At 38.3% G+C, this 23,763-nt stretch overlaps 1 protein-coding gene across 1 annotated transcript in view; it reads right to left on the bottom strand.

Annotated features, from left to right (window-relative positions):
- Positions 1-270: 270 nt before the first annotated feature.
- The window catches only part of UNC79 (unc-79 subunit of NALCN channel complex), a gene marked incomplete at its 3' end in the record, with an annotated part of 146,213 nt that continues 122,720 nt past the window's right edge, over positions 271-23,763 (bottom strand). Inside the window, exons 24-28 of the mRNA XM_007454732.1 lie at positions 22,345-22,502; positions 12,846-13,027; positions 10,882-11,083; positions 9,905-10,084; positions 271-557 (exon numbers count right to left, since the gene is read on the bottom strand). Of these exons, the coding sequence (XP_007454794.1) occupies positions 271-557; positions 9,905-10,084; positions 10,882-11,083; positions 12,846-13,027; positions 22,345-22,502 (1,009 nt within the window). The remainder of the gene's footprint in view (positions 558-9,904; positions 10,085-10,881; positions 11,084-12,845; positions 13,028-22,344; positions 22,503-23,763) is intronic.

The following is a 23,763-nucleotide window of genomic DNA, read 5'->3' as shown; positions in this document are numbered from 1 at the left end:
GCAGAAACTAACACACCATTGTAAGGCAATTATACTCCAATAAAGATGTTAAAAAAAAAAAGATTAAAATGCTAAGTTTTCTGTATGTTTTACCCCCCCAAAATCCCCAACTCCCTTTATGATATCAGGCTGTTGATGTCCTCCACGTACCCCTGCCTAATAAAGTAACTTGTGCAAAACTTCACACTTAACCAATGTCAGCTAAATGGAATTTAATGACTTGTTTGTACTAAAAGCCTAACGGCATGACTCCTGAAAGCTTACACTTACTTGGGCAATTCCTGCAATAAACGCATTAAAACAAGTTGACAGGCGCATTTTTTGAGGTGCAATCATGAAGCAACCTTCCTGCTGGTCGTAGCCAAGTAAGACATACAGGTGCCGCTTGACCGTGTTGAAGGCCTTGGCGCTGCTGATGTCTGACTCGGCGCTGCTCTCATCCTTGGCCATGAACTTCATGAGCACTGTAATCAGCTGGTGCACTGTCTGGTGGTCGATCCCCGCATCTTCGGGGAGCAGGTCCTTGATGGTGTTGTCATTCTCAGGGGATTGTTGGCCTGTCAGTACAAGAAAGGCCATCAGTGGGTGGTTCCCCCACAGGTTAAGTTTACACTAAAATCTCACTGATCAATGAAGCACCATAGCACCCTATTTCATTCTTTATATCGATAAAGCCTCTAAATATTTAAAGGTCTGCTCTAGACAAACTTAAAGGCACAATATGGCCTACTGAGCAAAGCACTGGTCCCAGGGTGGAAATTACAACGACCAAGTAATTTGGGAAGAATAAGGGAATGCAAAAAAAAAAAAGGAGTCACTATAAAGTAAAGTTATCTTCAAACAGCAAGACAAATACCTACACAAACTTTGCATTTAGCAAATTTTTGAATATCTTGGCAAAGTTTTATCCTCACTAATAAAGAGAAGTTACCCTTACAGCTTTGTAAAATAAGCGTGTAAGAATAACCACAAAAATCATTTTCCTAAAATCTACTGAGCAACTAAAACATCCATTGAGTTATTTTGTTTAAATTATAATCTCAATTCAGTTATGTTCAAATGTCAGCTGATGCAAAAAGAAAAGTTTTCTTCTCCAAATCCTAAGATATTAGCAGTGTGTACTCTTTGAATGATATAGTCAAAATTAGAAATAGCAAATTATAAGCCCTGCTGTATGTAATGAGAAACATATAAGGGGTGGGAGGGCACAGACAGAAAGAAAGAAGCATGAACTTCTAAAAACAGAGAAAAACACCACATGAAGGTGAGCTGAAAGTTCACACGGAAAGAAAAACTACCATAGCCCTTGACTTACTCTTAACCTAACAAATAATTATATCTGAGTAGGTCCCTGACATTGACTTTCTCTGTTATTTCTCAAAGTCAGAAATTATACCCTGTCTCCCCTTGTTTTCTGCCTTTTCTGATCTGGTTTAGTTTAGGACTTTGAGGGAAGGAAGAGTGAGATTTGCTCTTCCATATTTATGTTTATGTTTTGGGCCTTATTCAAAATACCCTATATGCATTCTTGTCCTTCCTTTGACAAGCCACATGAGAATTTCTAAATTGGAGACAAAGTTTTTGCCTGGTGGCTTAGACCCACACACCAGCATTCTCATCTCTCATCCTGAGAGGAAACGTTCTAAATAATGACAAGCTTTGGTTACAAATCATTACAAACCAAACTTTGATTCTATCCATTTTAATTATGGCATGCAGGATACAACCCAGAGCTAGGTAGTAATTTATATCCTTTAACGCCTCAACTCATTTGGCAAAACTCTCAATCTTCTAGGACCAGCCAAGAGAAGCAAGATAGAAGAAATGTTTCCCGGAGACCACAGAAATTAGCTGTCTCAAGCCTAAACACTTTCTCTGAAGTAGTGACCTGAAGGTAATGTCAAATTCTGAATTTACTAGTTTAGAACTGCACATAAGGTTACATGCTTGGTTGTCTAGTTTTCCCGAGATGATCAGAAGAATGTTGATCTTTTCAAAAGTGATACACTGAGATGGGATAGTTGACAATGAGCGAAGAGGCAGCAGAATCAACAAAGTCTAAGAACCTCTAGCATAAGGGGAAACCACCTAACAAACTTCAATATGACTCTCGGACACATTTTTCGGTCTCATAGAGTCTGTTCATGAAGGAATAAATAAATGTATGCAATGTACTTTAGAGAAGTTTTAACCAAAAATTATTCAAATAAAACCTAAGGATTTGTTAATTACACTGTTTCACATGAAGAGAGTGGTCAATAAATTGTTACTATTATCATTATTTATTAGGCATGCATGACCCATCAGGAAAGAAATCAATTCATGTGGAACACGCTATTTCACGAAAGGTCATAAACGTAAAGCTTTACTGTATATTATAATTAAATTAAATGTCTGAAATAGAAGATCAGACCAAATCCTTATTTTAAAAGTTTAAAGAACTATCTTTTCAGCATTGAAAAATATTTAGTCTTGATTTTTTTTTTTTTCCATCAGAGTATTACTTTACAACTAGCAGGAGGATATCGCTCTGGGCAAGCTTGGGCCAAGAATGTGACAAGTGTGAGAATCTAGGTTACCTGCAGGGTTCAGTGTTACTGTAGCAGCAAGCAATGGCTGTTACGATGATATAGCTTCATTCCTCAATTCGCTTTAGCTCTGGGGGGGCAAGGTTTAGGAGAGCATGTATCACTCAGCCCTGCTCAGCCACCTCCAAGTCTAGACTGGCTTGACTCCAAAGTTAAAAATGGAACTGAGGAGGAATTGAGAAGGAGATGCACCTTTGTTTTTTAGCCCTGAGAGTCTAGGGGACTCAAACAGAAGAAAGGGAGATCCAGACAAGGCCCAGCTAGGACACCGGCTCCCTATTTCCTCCTATCTAGTTCAAGTCTAGAAAATAAACTATCAGGCTTCAAGTTTAAATATTTCAAATCTCTTCGCCCCATTGCAAGTAGACATTCATTTTAAAAGTGTGTAACCTTAGTTTTTCCCATCAAATCATATTTTCCTAACGACTAAGTATCATTTCACAAAGGCCCCATCCTCATTTTGGATTCATCTTCATTGATCTGCAGTGCTTAGCTTTAAGTTTGCTGCTCTTTGCTTTCCCTGAATAGCCAGTAATGAGTGATCTTTCACAAACCATTAAATGTACTGAAAAAAGAACTAGTTAATGGAACATTTTACATAAAGTGAAAGAAATCTCTTTTCATTCCAATAATTTACCCCTCCAAGTGTGGGCTTTGCAAGTCTATGCTTTGTATATTGTCTTCCTGTAAAAATAGTGTAAGCATGTGACTGACACCACTCTTCATCAGGAAAAGTTACCTTAATCAAATCCCTAAGAAAAATGAGCTTAGGAAAGCTGAAATTTTCTTTATGGATAAAGACAATATTACTATCTTAGTTATCTATAAAAGATATAAAATTTCCATTTTAAAACTAAATGCCTATAATATTTTCTCTAAATGTGATAATTAAAATACTTCCTTTTGAATTCTAGTCTGTTCCTTTTGAATTCTATATCTGTTTTAACTATAGAGATTTAACAGGTTAAGGGATTTGATTTTATCATTTTTGTAAAGAAAAATGTAAAAATCTTTATTATCATGGGGGCAGAGCTACTCCTACCCTCACTTTAACATGGACTGGGTCCATCATGACCCGTCCACAGAGTGGCACAACTGATTGAAACGCCACGGTATAATACAGTTTATTTATTCAGAAGATGTGAAACCAGGCAGGACCAGGATCTGCTTTTCCAGACTTATCTCCTATTGCTCCACTCTAAGTGCTCCACAGCCTTACACACGGGGCTACTCCTGGATCTCAGAACGGAGCCAGCCTTTTCCCACCTTGGTGTCTTTGCTCGTGATGCTCTCTTCACCTTGCACAGTGGTCCTCCACCCGCACCCCCAACTTTATCCTATGGATCTGGTCCCCAGGAGCCATTCTTATTAACATGCCCACCCTCCTATCAGCGACTGGGGTCCCTAAATCTATACATCTCCAAAAACAAGAAAGGAGGGAAGATGGGTGGGAAAGAGGGAAGAGTGCAGGAAAATTTCCTTTAGCATTTCCCAACTCTTATGTGGCAAATAACTATTATGCGAGGCAGAACTTTTTTTTTTATCCATTTGCTGTATTTCCCCTGTAAGAACAAAGACTCCTTGAAGGCAAGGGCTATGTCTTATCCAATTTTACATCCCTCACAGAATACGGGACAGTGTTTGATATATAGTAGATGCTCATAATTCGTACATGTTTAAAGTGCACTGAATTCAAATAAATGTTTCAGATCTTTTCTACATGGTCAAAAACCTGATGAAGTCCCCAAACAGCAAGGAAGTGGGTAGGGAAATAGGGAACATTCCTCTGTGTAAGTCAACTCACTCACCCCTCTGTCAAGCCGACAAGTGACAATTAGGTAGTGGAAGGAAGTTTCTATGAGTTTACTCTGCATTTGGTCCAGAGAAACCAATGATCAAGCACTATAAATGAGTCTGCATTATGTTGGTAGTTCTAACTACACTGCCTCACTGGTCTCCGTGGCTCATTAACACAACTTAAGGCTTCGTTCACAGCAGTTCTGTTCTGTATGCACAGAGCCACAGGAGGGCCTTAAAGCTGGGGCCAGTTACTAGCTGCATAGCCTCATGTGCTCCCCATCCCTGCCCTTGCCTCTCCTATCCCACATCCTATCACCATGCATTTGCCTCCTATCCACCTGTCTAGGCCTGGCTGAGTCACCTGTCCACAAAACCTTCCTTGTTCCCTCCAGCCCTCCTCCCATTGCATTTGACGTGAGTGATCCTGTAGTACTATTACTTTCACACAAGATGAGAGTTCACCTATGTTCATACTTTATCTCCCTTACTTGACTGTAAGCAAGTTGAGAGTACAAGAATTTCTGATGTATCTTTACATTCCTCATATTTTCTAGTACAGCAGGTGCCCAATAAGTGTTTGGTCAATAGAAACTGTCATTTTCCGAAACTATCATTTCAATCAAGGTCATTCCTATAAAAACAAGTGAATTCTTTGATTTATTGGCTCTTAATGATCAACAGGCATTCTGCAAGTTAGTGAAGACATGAAATGTAAACCACCTCTAGAAAGAAAGAGAGAACCCAAAGAGAAATAATTTGGAATTCTAGGCTGGACATTGAGGGAGGTGGGAAATACAAGAGAGTTTTACCAGCGCTACCTAGTACTGAGTACCTTCTCTTGTTGACACAAATTCAGACCAAGAGATCTCAAGATTTCTCTGCAGGCTGGAGTAGAATTGAAAGTATATATGTCCTTTTAGGGATTAGGATAGCTCCAGACCAGTCTATAAGTCCTGGTCGGGAAAGGTCCTTTGGTCTGGACACTCATGGGCTTAAGTCACACTGGAGCCTGAGTGCCCAAGTCAGCTCCCTAATAAGACTGGTGTCCTCACGTACCCCAAGGCAGGGACACCCTAAGACCAATTTATTGAGAGGCAGCTGTAGTGGAAAGGAAGCAAATAAAGTCTCCTGGACTCAAGTATCAGTCTCTTTCTAACTAACTAGTTATATGTGATCATGAGCAAATTATATAAGCAGAGTTACTTAGTCCCCCAGGACTTCAGTTTTCCTGTCTGTATGTAAAGTGGAAAAAAAATAATACTTTATGTATATGCAGAGTTGTTGTGAAATCGAAATTAGATGATTTGCATTAAAAACACTCTTTATAAAGAGGTACTATACATATATAAAGTGCTATTGCCGTTGTTATTAACATTATATACCTACTATTGTTTAATTATTCATCCCAGGGGATGAGGAAGAAGATATAACTAAGTTTCCCATGATCACATGGGGTTGATACCAATTTTCCAGTACGGTCCAATGGTAACCTACCATAACTGCTGCATTATATTCAATTAATATTCAACAGGTGTTCTGAATCACCAAAAGCAAAGAATTCCTGGTTCTCACAGCATCAGTGAAAACACAGCTTATATCTAATTATAATTATACCAAATTCAGACTAGCAGGTAAAATTGTATATTTCATCAATTGAGATTAAATGAAGGTGCTGAGCTCTTGCTAGCATTACCACACATGCCTTGCAAGAGAGATCAAGACACCTGGGCTCGAGACCCAGATCTGTCACCAACAAGCTTGTGAAACTTGTTCCTTTCTGGGAACCTCAGTTTCCTCTTCTGGAAAATGAGAATGTTAACATATCTCTAATGTTTCACCTATGACAGTCTATGAATTTTACTTATATGCACAAAGGCCTTTGATTTGACTAATAAAAGTCACAGAGGGGGCTTCCCTGGTGGCGCAGTGGTTGAGAGTCCACCTGCCGATGCAGGGGACACAGGGTCGTGCCCCGGTCCGGGAAGATCCCACATGCTGTGGAGCGGCTGGGCCCGTGAGCCATGGCCGCTGAGCCTGCGCGTCCGGAGCCTGTGCTCCGCAACGGGAGAGGCCGCAACAGTGAGAGGCCCGCATACCGCAAAAAAAAAAAAAAAAAAAGTCACAGAGGAATGCAACTCTTCAGTAGCCTTGCAGAGTTTACCGTCTTATACAAGTGCATTTCTGCTGCAAAATTTGCTGTGGGCAATATGTAAATGCTAAGATCAGAGAGCCATAAACTGTAAATCCAGTGTCCAAAAGTTCAGCCTAAACAGCAACTAAAATTAAGTCTTCCTGTATAATTAAAGGACATCTGCTTTATTTCAGGCCTGATCAATAAGAGGTGTTGCACAGAGGAGCTCATTACTTGTACCAAACAAAAGCATGTTCGTTAAATAGCAAGGTCTTCGGTTTCCATTTAATCACTATCTTCAACCACTCTGTACAATCTTGTGATTATCCTGGCATGTCTTTGCTTCCAAGTTAAAACACTCAGTGTTCAGTAAATAATAATGAAAAACTAGTTTGAAATTGCCTTATAAGCTGAGCCACCTGTTTCCAAATCTAAGCAAGTTTTGATTATGGTGGCATCATGTAATTATCTTTCCAGAAGCATTAGCTTTATATTTAATTTAAACAATACTGTTATCTGCCCCTTTTCCATCTGATCACTTTTGATGGGACAATTAGACGCCTAAAGGCTTTTCTTCAAGAAATATATGTACATGTTTTTCCAAAGAGATGTGAGAGGACTCCTACGGTTGGATTGTTAAAATGGATAATAATAATTAAAGAGTAGCTTTTCAACTAAGCCTTAAGACAAAAAGAAAAGGCAGGGTAAGATAAAGGTAACTTATGAAATTGCATAAGACCAATCTCAAAAAGAACTAACTGAAGGGAAAATGGATATTTTCACATTTTACGTGAAGCTCAGGATCAGAAATTCTTATTTTTATTCTTTTTTTTTAAATCCCAGCACAACTGAGGCCCGAGTGATGCTCAAAACAAAGTAGAGGGACTCTGCCAAGTGTGTGCTCCCCTTTTCTCATCAATTTTAAAAGCAAAAATGCACTTAGGCCAACATCTGCCATCTGCATTCATAGTATTTAGGGCTCTCCCTCTTCTCATCTCCCACGCCTAACTGCTTCTCTTTCTAGCATCGTTTTTATAACACATTCTTGAAAGTCTACTTACTTGAAATACTCTCCTTCTGAGAGTATCGGTACCATTCTGAAAAGTTTACTTTAAAACTATTCTTAGATGAAAAGCCAAACGCTGTATAGCATGATACATAGGTGGTAGTTACCAGGTTTGTTTTGGACAAATAAGCAGATATTCAGAACCTGCTTTTCCCAGCAAGTATGGCATCATGTGTGTAGATAACATTCAGTCTGTAACAGGCTCGCCAGCGTCCCTTCAACCCTTAAGATACTTCATGATAAGTTAATCTATCAAGAACGTCAAAGGACAGTTACACTCTACCGAGCAGAATATGATCCCATGGTCCTCTAAACAATGGAAATCCTCCTTTCTCGAGAGACAGAAATGCATGTAAGAGTTGCAAAGAATCGGAAATGGCTAAGGGGATGAGTGAATGATGGTGGTTCAAATGTATAACCTTTTAAAATGTAAATGAAATGTTTTCCCTAGAGCAGATATATATGAACATAATATTTCTATGTGTAAAAACACATACAAATATAAGTACTAGGTATAGTTCTAGTCATACTGGCTCTCGGGGGAAAAGTGCATACTCAGGTAACATGATGCTTCTTACTGGACCATAAGTTAACAGGATCAAAAGTCATCTGCCAATTTTAAGACGGATAGAATTGCCATGTCAGGGGCTCAAACACTTGAGCATCTGGGGTAAAACCCTTTGAGCTTTCAAATCCTAAATACATCACTCTGGTCCAGTTAGAGACACCGCATTCTTTACCTTGTCCACCTGTGATAGACACTTGCACACAGCCCTTCAACGTCAGAAGTACCCACCTGGCATCTGTTCGGGTGTCCCACCGAGAGCTGGAGCAGACTGCTCATGCCTGGTCAACCTCACAGCTTAAAAATCAACAACAACTCTATTTAAATAAGCATTAAAAACAACTTGAGCCTAGAAAACATACTCAGTGCTAACTGCACTGGATAGCAGGAGCAAGTTTAGTTTTCGTATCTGTAATTAACATCACATACAAGATGTTTACGTCACAGAATTTCTGTGGCTTTCTTTGAATCTAAAGAACATCCTTCAATGTTACTTCAATTCTTATTCTTCAAAATTGTCATGTCAATCAATTAACAAGAAATAACAATAAATAAACTTTATATCCCAAACTGATTAGTTAGGTTATAAAAGAGCTGGGAAATTCATATAGAAATTGTAATTTATTGAATCTAGGTACTGGTTTCTAGAATCTGATGCATTTTCACTGGGCCTAGCAATGCTAAAGGTTATTCTTAAATGGCCATCTGTTATTATCTTTGCTCCCTGAAAAGCTGGGTCATTGATTGCTTAAAGGGCTTTCATTGACTCTTCCAAAGTTCAAAATACCACATTTCCGTAGCTTGTCATAAAATAGAGAGAAATGCAATAAACAAAATAAAATCATATTTATGATTAAAAATGGTTATGTTACATAAAGCTGACTTCTAAGAAATGTCAATGAAAAAGCAAACATTTCAGCTTCTGACAGGATAAAAAAACATGTTTTATGGGTGTTATTTTATTAACTTCATGACATTATTTAAAAATTAAATCATTTAATAAATGTTACAAGTTAGTATTATATTTAATGTACTTATTCGCTAATATGATGATTTAGTTATGAATTTTTAATTATTTGTCATTCATGAGCCATTGCTAATCATTACAGTTCATCTAGTCATTTGGTAACTTTTTGTTTTCTTTAAAAGTGCAATATAAAAAAAGACCTTTAGAAAACAAGTATATATGGTCTTTTTTTAGTTGGCAATGATGTTTGTTTTTATTTATAAATTATCTGGTGAAGTTGGACAGAAATTCAACTGATCAGCTTGTTTTTTCTTTTTTGAAAACACCATTATTATTGGTTTTCTAGGAGCTTGTTGGCTGGCTTTGTCATGCATGAAAAGAAAATGCATTCCAAAGTTCTACTCTACCCTCTTAGTTGCCATGGGTCTTGACAAAGTCTCATCCAGGAAGCTCTTAGGTTATAATGGTGGTGGTGGAAACTTTCATATTCTAGGACTTAGGAGCAAACGCTTCTCCTGCGTCTCATGCCATGCATCAGCAGACTTACTGCCTTCTACATTTCAAAACAATCTACTGCTGGATCGGGGATTTGTTTCACCAGCAACTGGGAAAAGCCACCCAGGGCATTGAAACACCTGAGGGGACCCTCTAGGGAATGTGAAGGCCAATGCAGCTGAAGGAGCTCAGTTTGCTAAATACACTACTCTCTGTGAACATTCAACAAGACATGTCAGCCTCAGAAAGACATCAAACAGATTTAAGGGAAGGATGGAAGAAGATACTCAACGGATTTTGGAGGTTAGGGTCTCAGGGAGGGAGAGCGCCCTCTTGGACTCCGCGGGCCCTTTCACGCTGTCTCTGAGGGAACGCACACTCTTCTGGCGGTTCCTTGCAAAACGAGCCCTCTTGATCTTCCACAATGCTGCATCACTGAGATTAGCGACATTGGTCCTCACAGCAGTGATAGCTTTGCAAAAGGAATTAGAGGTGATCATTTTCCTTAACTCACTATGTTATACAAGTAGTTTGAAACAATCCATCTGTGTATATTTTCAATATTAAAAGTCATCTTCCATGGATACATTTCTCATTCATCTGTCTCCCGCTATGATAAGCCTTATATTAAAAAATCATGGCTATTACCTATTTTGACTATCGTTTATCATTCTTCTGTTTAGACAATAAGATTAAAGTATCTAATTTTGTTATCACTGGATAAATAGTTGAGGGACCAAAGTCTTTCCTCCATCTATTTAGAGCTCCAGGTAACTGATCACTAAGCATGGAAGAGTAAATTTACAAAGTGCAAATATATCTCACAAAATTGCTCATGGACATTACAGACATGATGGTTGAATGATATTTAAGGAACACAGAGTCACAAACGGTTCTTATCGGTCCTCAAATAAATGAGATTTTTTTTTTTCATTCTTTTTTTTGGCCGCGCGACGTGGCATGTGGGATCTTAGTTCCCTGACTGGGGATTGAACCCATGCCCCCTGAATTGGAAGCGTGGAGTCTTAACCACTGGACCGCCAGGGAAGTCCCTAAATGAGAAAAATTTTGATGTTGGAATGCCAGAAAATAGTTAACCTGCAGATTACCACAATAGATATTCAATAAACATTTGATGAACTGAGTACATGAAGTCAAGGTATCCTCCATAATGGGAAATTAAACTACATGCAGAGTATCTTCTGTTTATTCAGCAAGCACCAGAATAGGAACTGTGACTGTTTAAAGCAAGTTCTTTGTTTTGCTTACTTGTAGGAAAAGGAAATTCTTTGTTACAATCCAAATGTAGCTGAGCTTCCAAAGAAAGCGTTTCAAATCTGTTGACAAAGAACTCCCAACTCAAAGCAGGAATATCTTGCTTAAGAAAATGCAAGAGTAAAAGCTTGCTCAATATTGTGGGTCGATCTTTAACCACAGTATCAAACTGGAAGTCAAGACAAAGACACAGACCCTGGGGAAAAGGTAAAAAAAAAAGGAAAGTCAGATGTAAATACACCAAGCAAAGTCAGCGAAACAAGGCAGCCTCCTCAATCCATGCTTACAATGAAGAATGATTCAATTGAAATCTTCTTTGATTGCATTTTTGGTAGGGAAAAAAAAAAACACGCAGAAGAGAAGCTTCTCCTAATTGTTTAATATCTCTTGAATTTTGACTCAGAAATCTGAGCTAAATGTATATTATTGATTTTTCTGATGCATCGAATAATAACCACTTAACCCAAATACCCTCAGACCAGTGTTTCTTTCTTTAATGTCTGTAGTTTCTATTAAGAGAAGCGTACTTCCAAAACTACATTTTAGAATACACAAGAATATGGTCTTTAAATTCCCTTTCAATGCTAAATTCCATGATTCCAAAAGAAAGGAAAGTCATCTTGTCTTCTTGGAATGTGAGTGGAACATAGCATCTTAAGAAATCCAAGTTGGAATGGACTGAGCATCTATTTCTCTAGCATGTGAGTCTACCATTTCCCTTTTTTTAACTGAATGAAATTTTAAAACTAATTCATCCAATTATGCTATTAATTCATTCAACTCTCATCTAATGAGTGCCTCCTATGTTCCAAGCCCTGAGCGGGGGTTAGACATACAACTACCTTGTCTTATTAAGACCAACAGAGAAGGACTATCCAGAAGACAACTAGGAATTTTTACATGGGGAGGTATGGGTCCACAAGCAGCATAGCTCTATAATTTTTCAGATTCTGCATAGTTTGCCCTTTCTTCTTAGTCTTTTTTACAAGAGAAGCTCTTACACTGGTTTGGGAGACCTTGTGTACACACACACACACATACACACACACACACACACACAATTAAGAACATGGACATTATTATGAGTCAGACCTGAGTTTGTGCTGCCACTTACTAGCCGTGTGACTCTGAAAAAGTTACTTAAACTTTCTAACCCTCAACTTCTCTATCTGTAAAATGGGAACACACACAATATTATTGTGAGGATTAACTGAAGTAATGCATGATGGGACACTTCTAATACACTGCCCTGGAAACACAATACCTGTTTGACATATGTTAGTTCTTGCCATTATTATTACTTTTAATAATAACAGTATAATAATAAATCAGGCGCCAATGTGGAAAAACAGTAGATCAGAACTTTAGAGGTTCTAGTCTTGGTTCTCCCATGAATTCACTCTGTGTTCTTTGAAAAGTCACATTATCTCTCTGAGACTTGGTTTCTTCAAGTATAAAATAAAGGTGCCAAATAAGATAAATAAACAACTCTCTCCAGGTCTCATATTTCATGTCTCTTTGATTTTACTTTGTGGTATTTCATTTCAGTAGTATATTTAGCATCTCTTGTTTTGCTTTGGTTTATATTATAATTCATCTGATTTCTCCTTGCATCTAGACTCAGTGACAAGGGCTTCTGCCCCAGGAGCCAGCTGAATGGTATAAAATAACCAACCTAGTTTAAAAATCTGCCACACACACAAAATTATACAATAATTACATCTGTCAGAAGCAATGGCAGCATAGGGACAAAGACTGGAAAGAAAGAATCAACAAATAAAAACAAGAGATCTGTTAATACAGTGTGGTTCTGGGATGCTTTTCTCAATTAAAAAATTTCCACTGTTACCATCATCATCAGTATTATGTGTGTTTATGTGACAAATAACTCAATGAATTAGTAGAGTAGAGCAGAGCACCATCTGCAGAGCAGATAATGCACATCTGAGGGACATCACCTGCAAGGCTGGCCTCTTTATGGTGTCAAGCAGGAGACCAGCCCTCGTAGCCACAGCTGGGTTGACGTCCTCCACAGCCGTCAGAAAGCAGCAGAAGGCGTGTGCCAGGGAGTACTTCAGCAGGTGGTTTTTGGTCACTGAATGAATATCCAGAAATCTACAAATTACAGCCACTTTTTCCACTGCAATGTCAAAGGCAGAGAACAAAAAAAATTGACATTTATTTAGATGGTCTGAGAAATGAGCCCACAGAGAAAAAGCTAACTCTGGGCCCCCCTACACTGACGTTAAATACCAAAAGGAAATTCTAATGCCACCTTTTTTTTTTAATTTATTTATTTACTTATTTTTATTTTTGGCTGTGTTGGGTCTTCGTTTCCGTGCGAGGGCTTTCTCTAGTTGCGGCAAGCGGGGGCCACTCTTCATCGCAGTGCGTGGGCCTCTCACTCTTGCGGCTTCTCTTGTTGTGGAGCACAGGCTCCAGACGAGCGGGCTCAGTAGTTGTGGCTCACGGGCCCAGTTGCTCCGCGGCATGTGGGATCTTCCCAGACCAGGGCTCGAACCCGTGTCCCCTGCACTGGCAGGCAGATTTTCAACCACTGTGCCACCAGGGAAGCCCTATGCCACCTTCTTTAGTGTTCCATTTTATCTGTGCAGCAGAGACCGTTTCTACGCAGTGTAGTATTTTTCTGCCAGGCAGCCTTGATTTAGTTCTGGGTTTTCTTTTCTTTTTAATGGTCTTTACCTTTGTTTAACTTTCAGCCACATTTCAAACTTTTCAAAATGCCTCCATGCTCATATCTTTGTCCATTCTATAGATGTTCTGCAGACCACACAGGGATGTGGGACGTGCCCACCAGGGCTGGCTCTAAGTCCTCAATATGTCATGAAGTGATATGACAACCAGTCTTCCTGGGGCTACAGAAGCCGCATATTTCTTCCATGAAGCAGATGCACCATTATTCTGCACATCTATATTAAATTATTCCAGCCACTCTTTAAACACAGCTTTATAAAAAGTTATAATAAATAATGAAGCAATATAGTTCCATGCAAAGACATTTCAGGACTTTACTTAAGCTGTTCCAGCAGCCTAGATAGAATATTCTTTCTATTCTTTTCTGCTTATTGACACTCTACCATCCTTAAAGAGTCTGCTGCTGAAATTCTACTATTCTGTAAAGTCACTCTGACTTCCTAGAGTGGCCTTTCCATCCCACGAACTCCTGCAAAAATACTATTCATTTACCTATGGCATTTGTGTGCTCATATATAGCTATATGACATATCTTCTGTTGTCTGAATTATATTTATACCGTTATCTTCTGTTGTCTTGAATTATATTTATACTGTTATAGTTTCTTAACCTCTTACATGTTTATATTTGATCTCATCAATTAAATTAGGAGCTTCTTGAGGGCAAGAATCTGCTCTTATACTCTTTGTATTGCTCCCATGATAACTAGTACATACAGTATTTATTCAATAAATTCACTGATTCACTTATTTTTAAAATATGTATTAAGCACATTATATATAAATAAGAGATCATTCTAGGTACTTGGGGAAGGTGGGAGTAAATGCAAAAATGAATTGTAATGAACTGAACATTTGTGTCCCCTCCCCAAATTGATATGTTGGAGCCTTAATTCCCAATGTGATGGCATTCGGAGGTGGGACCTTGGGAGGTAATTAGGTTTAGATGAGGTCATGAGGGTAGGCTCCCATTATGGGATTCATGTCCTTATAATAAGAGGAAGGGAGACAAGAGTTCTCTCTCTCTCTCTACCACGTAAGAATACAGAGAGAAGAGAAGCCAGGAAGAGAGCCCTCACCGAGGAACCAAATAGGCTGGAGCCTTGATCTTGGACTTCCCAGCCCTTAAAACTGTAAGAAATAAATTTTTGTTGTTTAAGCTATCCAGTCTATGTTATTCTGTTATGGCAGCCTAAGCAGACTAATATGTGAATCATGCACAGGTCTTGACTTCAAAGTCAAGTCAACTAGAAGAGATAAGACAGGTACAACTGTAACAGAAATGTAATACAAAAGGCTGTAACTGCCACTAATGAGGTAGAAATAAAATGTTAAGAGAGATCAAAGGATAAAGAAATGACTTTCCACCAGTGGAACTGAGAAAATCAAACTCAATGGGGGCATTTGAATGTTCATGAAATGAGGTGGCATTTATTTTATTTTATTTTTTTAAAACATCTTTATTGGAGTATAATTGCTTTACAGTGGTGTGTTAGTTTCTGCTTTATAACAAAGTGAATCAGCTATACATATACATATATCCTCATATCTCCTCCCTCTTGCGTCTCCCTCCCACCCTCCCTATCCCACCGCTCTATGTGCTCACAAAGTGCTGAGCTGATCTCCCTGTGCTATGCGGCTGCTTCCCACTAGCTATCTATTTTACATTTGGTAGTGTATATATGTCCATGCCACTCTCTCACTTCATCCCAGCTTACCCTACCCACTCCCCGTGTCCTCAAGTTGATTCTCTACATCTGTGCCTTTATTCCTGTCCTGTCCCTGGGTTCTTCAGAACCACTTTTTTTTATTTATTATTTTCTAGATTTCATATATATGTGTTAGCATACGGTATTTGTTTTTCTCTTTCTGACTTACTTCACTCTGTATGACAGACTCTTGGTCCATCCACCTCACTACAAATAACTCAATTTCCTTTCTTTTTATGGCTGAGTAATGTTCCATTGTATATATGTGCCACATCTTCTTTATCCATTCATCTGTCGATGGGCACTTAGGTTGCTTCCATGTCCTGGCTATTGTAAATAGAGCTGCAATGAACATTGTGGTATATGACTCTTTTTGAATTATGGTTTTCTCAGGGTATATGCCCAGTAGTGGGATTGTTGGGTAATATGGTAGTTCTATTTTTAGTTTCTTAAGGAACCTCCATACTGTTGTCCATAGCGGCTGTATCAATTTACATTCCCACCAATAGTGCAAGAGGGTTCCCTTTTCTCCACACACTCTCCAGCATTTATTGTTTGTAGATTTTTTGATGATGGCCATTCTGACGGGTGTGAGGTGATACCTCATTGTAGTTTTGATTTGCATTTCTCTAATGATTAGTGTTGTTGAGCATTCTTTCATGTGTTTGTTGGTAATCTGTGTATCTTCTTTGGAGAAATGTCTATTTAAGTCTTCTGCCTGTTCTTGGTTTGGGTTGTTTGTTTTTTTGACATTGAGCTGCATGAGCTGCTTGTAAATTCTGGAGAGTAATCCTTTGTCAGTTGCTTCATTTGCAAATATTTTCTCCCATTCTGAGGGCTGTCTTTTGGTCTTGTTTATGGTTTCCTTTGCTGTGCAAAAGCTTTGAAGTTTCATTAGGTCCCATTTGTTTATTTTTGTTTTTATCTCCATTACTCTAGGAGATGGGTCAAGAAGGATCTTGCTGTGATTTATGTCATAGAGTGTTCTGCCTATGTTTTCCTCTAAGAGTTTGATAGTTTCTGGCCTTACATTTAGGTCTTTAATCCATTTTGAGCTTATTTTTGTGTATGGTGTTAGGGAGTGTTCTAATTTCATTCTTTTACATGTAGCTGTCAAGTCTTCCCAGCACCACTTATTGAAGAGGCTGTCTTTTCTCCATTGTATATTCTTGCCTCCTTTAAAAAAAATAAGGTGACCATATGTGTGTGGGTTTATCTCTGGGCTTTCTATCCTGTTCCATTGATCTATATTTCTGTTTTTGTGCCAGTACCATACTGTCTTGGTTATATATTGTAGCTTTGTAATATAGTCTGAAGTCAGGGAGCCTGATTCCTCCAGCTCCGTTTTTCTTTCTCAGGATTGCTTTGGCCGTTTCTGCCCATTTTTGGATTGGGTTGTTTATTTTTTTGTTATTGAGCTGCATGAGCTGCCTGTAAATTTTAGAGATTAATCCTTTGTCAGTTGCTTCATTTGCAAATATTTTCTCCCATTCTGAGGGTTGTCTCTTCATCTTATTTGTGGTTTCCCTTGCTGTGCAAAAGCTTTTAAGTTTCATTAGGTCCCATTTGTTTATTTTTGTTTTTATCTCCATTACTCTAGGAGATGGGTCAAGAAGGATCTTGCTGTGATTTATGTCATAGAGTGTTCTGCCTATGTTTTCCTCTAAGAGTTTGATAGTTTCTGGCCTTACATTTAGGTCTTTAATCCATTTTGAGCTTATTTTTGTGTATGGTGTTAGGGAGTGATCTAATCTCATACTTTTACATGTACCTGTCCAGTTTTCCCAGCACCACTTATTGAAGAGGCTGTCCTTTCTCCACTGTACATTCCTGCCACCTTTATCAAAGATAAGGTGACCATATGTGCGTGGGTTTATCTCTGGGCTTTCTATCCTGTTCCATTGATCTATCTTTCTGTTTTTGTGCCAGTACCATACTGTCTTGATTACTGTAGCTTTGTAGTATAGTCTGAAGTCAGGGAGCCTGATTCCTCCAGCTCCATTTTTCGTTCTCAAGATTGCTTTGGCTATTTGGGGTCTTTTGTGTTTCCATACAAATTGTGAAATTTTTTGTTCTACTTCTGTGAAAAATGCCATTGGTAGTTTGATAGGGATTGCATAGAATCTGTAGATTGCTTTGGGTAGTAGAGTCATTTTCACAATGTTGATTCTTCCAATCCAAGACATGGTCTATCTCTCCATCTGTTTGTATCATCTTTAATTTCTTTCATCTTTCTTATAGTTTTCTGCATACAGGTCTTTTGTCTCCCTAGGTAGGTTTATTCCTAGGTATTTTATTATTTTTGTTGCAGTGGTAAATGGGAGTGTTTCCCTAATTTGTCTTTCAGATTTTTCATCATTAGTGTATAGGAATGCAAGAGATTTCTGTGCATTAATTTTGTATCCTGCAACTTTACCAAATTCATTCATTAGCTCTAGTAGTTTCCTGGTAGCATCTTTAGGATTCTCTATGTATAGTAACATGTCATCTGCAAACAGTGACAGCTTTACTTCTTCTTTTCCGATTTAGATTCCTTTTATTTCTTTTTTCTTCTCTGATTGCTGTGGCTAATACTTCCAAAACTATGTTTAATAATAGTGGTCAGAGTGGACAACCTTGTCTTGTTTCTGATCTTAGTGGAAATGGTTTCAGTTTTTCACCATTAAGAATGATGCTGGCTGTGGGTTTGTCATATATGGCCTTTATTATGTTGAGGTAAGTTCCCTCTATGCCTGCTTTATGGAGGGTTTTTATCATAAATGAGTGTTGAATTTTGTCGAAAGCTTTTTCTGCATCTATTAAGATGATCATATGGTTTTTCTCCTTCAATTTGTTAATGTGGTGTATCACACTGATTGATTTGCATATATTGAAGAATCCTTGCACTCCTGGGATAAACCCCACTTGATCATGGTGTATGATCCTTTTAATATGTTGCTGGATTCTGTTTGCTCGTATTTTGTTGAGGATTTTTGCACCTATGTTCATCAGTGATATTGGCCTGTAGTTTTCTTTCTTTGTGACATCTTTGTCTGGTTTTGGCGTATATTGAAGAATCCTTGCATTCCTGGAATAAACCCCACTTGATCATGGTGTATGATCCTTTTAATGTGCTGTTGGATTCTGTTTGCTAGTATTTTGTTGAGGATTTTTGCATCTATGTTCATCAGTGATATTGGCCTGTAGTTTTCTTTCTTTGTGACATCTTTGTCTGGTTTTGGTATCAGGGTGATGGTGGCCTCATGGAATGAGTTTGGGTGTGTTCCTCCCTCTGCTATATTTTGGAAGAGTTTGAGAAGGATAGGTGTTAGCTCTTCTCTAAATGTTTGATAGAATTCGCCTGTGAAGCCATCTGGTCCTGGGCTTTTGTTTGTTGGAGGATTTTTAATCACAGTCTCAATTTCAGTGCTTGTCATTGGTCTGTTTATATTTTCTATTTCTTCCTGGTTCAGTCTCAGAAAGCTGTGCTTTTCTAAGAATCTGTCCATTTCTTCCAGGTTGTCCATTTTATTGGCATGTAGTTGCTTGTAGTAATCTCTCATGATCCTTTGTATTAAACTGCAGTGTCAGTTGTTACTTCTCCTTTTTCATTTCTAATTCTATTGATTTGAGTCATCTCTCTTTTTTTCTTGATGAGTCTGGCTAATGGTTTATCACTTTTGTTTATGTTTTCAAAGAACCAGCTTTTACTTTTATTGATCTTTGCTATCGTTTCTGTCATTTCTTTTTCATTTATTTCTGATCTGATCTTCATGATTTCTTTCCTTCTGCTAACTTTGGGGTTTTATTGTTCTTCTTTCTCTAATTGTTTTAGGTGTAAGATTAGGTTGTTTATTTGAGATGTTTCTTGTTTTTTGAGGTAGGATTATATTGCTATAAACTTTCCTCTTAGGGCTTCCCTGGTGGCGCAGTGGTTGAGAGTCCGCCTGCCAATGCAGGGGACACGGGTTCGTGCCCGGTCCGGGAAGATCCCACACGCCGCAGAGCAGCTGGGCCCGTGAGCTATGGCCGGTGAGTCTGCGTATCCGGCGCCTGTGCTCTGCAACGGGAGAGGCCACAACAGTGAGAGGCCCGCATACCGCAAAAAAAAAAAAAAAAAAAACTTCCCTCTTAGAACTGCTTTTGCTGCATCCCATAGATTTTGGGCCGTTATGTTTTCATTGTCATTTGTTTCTAGGTATTTTTTTATTTCCTCTTTGATTTCTTCAGTGATCTCTTGGTTATTAAGTAGTGTATTGTTTAGCCTCCATGTGTTTGTATTTTTTACAGATTTTTTCCTGTAATTGATATCTAGTCTCATAGCATTGTGGTCCGAAAAGACACTTTATATGATTTCAATTTTCTTAAATTTACCAAGGCTTGATTTGTGACCCAAGATATGATCTATCCTGGAGAATGTTCCATGAGTACTTGAGAAGAAAGTGTATTCTGTTGTTTTTGGATGGAATGTCCTATAAATATCAATTAAGTCCACCTTGTTTAATGTATTTAAAGCTTGTGTTTCCTTATTTAGTTTCATCTTGGATGATCTGTCCATTGGTGAAAATGGGGTGTTAAAGTTCCCTACTATGATTGTGTTACTGTCAATTTCCCCTTTTATGGCTGTTAGCATTTGCCTTATGTATTGAGATGCTCCTATGTTGGGTGTATAAATATTTACAATTGTTATATCTTCTTCTTGGATTGATCCCTTGATCATTACATAGTGTCCTTCTTTGTCTCTTGTAATTGTCTTTATTTTAAAGTCTATTTTGTCTGATATGAGAATTGCTACTCCAGCCTTCTTTTGATTTTCATTTGCATGGAATATCTTTTTCCATCCCCTCACTTTCAGTCTGTATGTGTCCCTAGTTCTGAAGTGGGGCTCTTGTAGAGAGCATATATATGGCTCTTGTTTTTATATCCATTCAGCCAGTCTATATCTTTTGGTTGGAGCATTTAATCCATTTACATTTAAGGTAGTTATCGATATGTATGTTCTTATTACCATTTTCTTAATCATTTTGGGTTTGTTATTGTCTTTTCCTTCTCTTGTGTTTCCTGCCTGGAGAAGTTCCTTTAGCATTTGTTGTAAAGCTGGCTTGGTGGTGCTGAATTCTCTTAGATTTTGCTTGTCTGTAAAGCTTTTTAGTTATCCATAGAATCTGAATGAGATCCTTGCTGGTTAGAGTAATCTTGGTTGTAGGTTTTTCCCTTTCATCAGTTTAAATATGTCCTGCCAGTCCCTTCTGGCTTGCAGAGTTTCTGCTAAAAGATCAGCTGTTAACCTTACGGGGATTCCTTGTATGTTATTTGTTGCTTTTCCCTTGCTGCTTTTAATACTTCTTCTTTGTATTTAATTTTTGATAGTTTGATTAATATATGTCTTGGAGTGTTTCTCCTTGGATTTATCCTGTATGGGACTCTCTGCACTTCCTGGACTTGATTAACTATTCCTTTCCCATATTAGGGAAGTTTTCAACTATAATCTCTTCAAATATTTTCTCCATCCCTTTCTTTTTCTCTTCTTCTTCTGGGACCCCTATATAATTCGAATGTTGGTGTGTGTAATGTTGTCCCAGAGGTCTCTAAGACTGTCCTCAATTCTTTTAATTCTTTTTTCTTTATTCTGTTCTGCAGTAGTTATTTCCACTATTTTATCTTCCAGGTCACTTATCCATTCTTCGGCCCCAGTTATTCTGCAATTGATTCCTTCTAGAGAGTTTTTAATGTCATTTATTGTGTTGTTCATCATTGTCTGGGAGGTGGCATTTAAATGGAACCTTGAATAGAAGAGGATTTCAGATGGAGAGCACAGAATGGCCAACACATGGATGAAGGGAAGCAGGAAGCAATGGAGAAATAGCAATGGTATATGTAGAAAGAAGAGTGGTAAATGAGGCTGCAAACACTTGCAGTTAGACCATGGAAAACTTTGAACGCCAGTTTAAGGAGTCTGAACTTTATTCTCTGGGCACCGAAAACCCATTAAAATTTTTTGAGTAGAAAAGCAACATAATCGGAGCTGTGATTCAGAAGATTAATTTGGCAATAATCTAATCCTTAAATTGTAATGAAAGAGCATAGTTAAATATTTACCTGCCTTATTTGTATTCAAATGCCTAAAAAATGTGGCCAGTACTATGTAGACGTGTGCTAGAAAGTTTTACTCTAATTTCATACAACATTATGTGCTATCACATAAATAAACCAGCCCCTGGGATTCATGGGGCATTAAAAGCAAGAAATCTTTGAGGTGGTCAGATATTAGGGAACTGAACTCAAAGTAGAGTAGTTAACTCACCTGATGGAACTTCCATTTCTCTGCTAAATTTCTGAGACACTAAAATATATGAAGCCTTTCTGATAAGGCACAGGTTGGTATGCCAACCCTGCTTGCTGCCCCCTGAGAATGGGAGTACCAGCAGATTAGGTTGACAGTGAGACCAGCAGATATAAGACTAAGAGAACACATCCCAATTCCTTCCTTACCATGTTCCTCTTGGAACTTGCCATTCTAAGCACTAGGAATTATACCCATCACTGATGCTCCAATGGCAAGAGTACAACATCAGAGCTTCTCAAACTTCAGTGAATTACCTGGAGAACTTGTTAGAAAATATAGATTTCTGGCCTCACCTCCTGAGATTCTGATTTAGTAGGTCTAGGATGAGGCCCCAAAATCTGCATTTTTAACAAACATTCCCAGGTACTCAAATGAAAGTAACCTATTAGGTGACTACATAATTTATTATTCAAGCCAGGACCCATTTGAGAGTAAACAAGGGTGCAATTAATAAATACACCTGGACAACAGGCATAAACTAGAACTATCCCAGACAAACCTAGACATGGTCTACCTACCTAAGGACCACTCTGAAAATTTCTATTATCAAGGGAGCTCAACTAAGTAGAGACATCAAAGAACACTAGCAAGCAGGACAATGCCTTCTAAAAAGAAGGGAGGGAAAGGGAGGGCCAAAAAGAGATGTCATGACTGGACATCTGGTTTACCTTGTGACCCAGAGAGAATTTTTAAGCTAATACAGAGGTACCTGCTTCAAACCTCATCTTCCAGTCTTTGCTGTTGAAATTGCCATTTATGATTGTCCAGAAGATGTCAGCACCATGAGGAAGTGACAAAGCGTGAAGAAGGAGAGGAACTGCCAATGAAGATAGCTGGGAGAATTCAGATTTGACGACTCTCCACAGGCTGGGGAATCAAGAAGAAGCAAAGTAGTTACAGTTATGATAACATTTCTAGGAAAAGCATCTTATTATCTTAGTTTGTGGGAAGTATAGTTAACAGAGGGCTGGTAGGGATGCTTTTGGTGAAATTCCATTCATTCACAAGAGTATAACCCTTGGAAAACCGTTCCTGTGCTCTTTTCCTATGTTAATTTTTTTAAAGAAATTACTTTTATGTAATAACATAGGAGAACACTACCAGTTAACAGTGCATTTTTAATATAAAAATTTTAAATTGTATATAATAAATGCAGGTACATAAATGAACAATGACTGTTAAATAATAACTGATATCAGTTACGTTAAGATGATGGGGTGATAAGTGATTTTTAAAATTTTTCTTATAGTGAACATCTGGAGAATTTTCTTGATTTTGTCTGCCTAGCAGCCTTTTCCTCTTATTCTAGCAAAGAACAACTCTTTTTCTATTAAGAACAGCCTCTCCACCAACTGGCAGGGCTGTCGATCAAGTTCCCCCACCTTCTCTATCCTAATAATGAACACAAAACCCAGGGTGATCAAAATACTTCAATGTCATGAAGAGTGATTAGTCCAGGGGTGGGTACGTGACCCAAGCATGAGAGTGCTAGCATCCTTTTTCCAGGTTTTGATATGCACTCTGAAATCTCAAGAGTGAAGTGTAATGTCGATCTAGGGCTGCTAGCAACCCTCTCTCTTTCCCACCTCACAGGAACAGCCTGAGGAGAAGAAGCCAACACAGAGAGAACTAGGCTAAGTGATGGGGAGGGAGAAAGGGGCGGGGAAAGAGAGAGAGAGAAAAAAACAGAAAGAGAGGTATCCCTGGTAACATCTTATGAGTACTTGCCATTCTTAAAATCAGACTACTACTGGCCAAAAACATACCTTAGCAAGTTTAAGCTAAGGCCCTATCATTGTATGCCAGAATAGTGCTGAATATATATTTCTAGTAACAATGTTTTCAAAAGTTTTATTCAATTATTTAAAGTATGCCTTTTATTTCTTTTTGTTTTGTTTTATTTTGTTTTGTTTTCTATTTGGCTCCAGAGTTAATATCAGAATCAAAACTATGTTCGACTTTAAAACTTATAATGCAGCACTAAGAGAAAGAAGAAGTGACACATTATCTCCGTTTTACAGAGAACATATTGAGGTACATGTTACTAGAGAGCCTTGTTTTTGAGAAGACGTACTACAGCTATGGAATGAAAAGGAGTAACTTTCAAACACTGTGTGCTTCATCTTAA

The sequence above is a fragment of the Lipotes vexillifer genome, unplaced genomic scaffold (genome assembly GCF_000442215.2).
Source record: "Lipotes vexillifer unplaced genomic scaffold, Lipotes_vexillifer_v1.1 scaffold1126, whole genome shotgun sequence".
In the NCBI taxonomy this organism is placed as follows: domain Eukaryota; kingdom Metazoa; phylum Chordata; class Mammalia; order Artiodactyla; family Lipotidae; genus Lipotes; species Lipotes vexillifer.
Note: the sequence above shows the minus strand (reverse complement) of the source record. Positions and strands in the feature narration are given on the sequence as shown.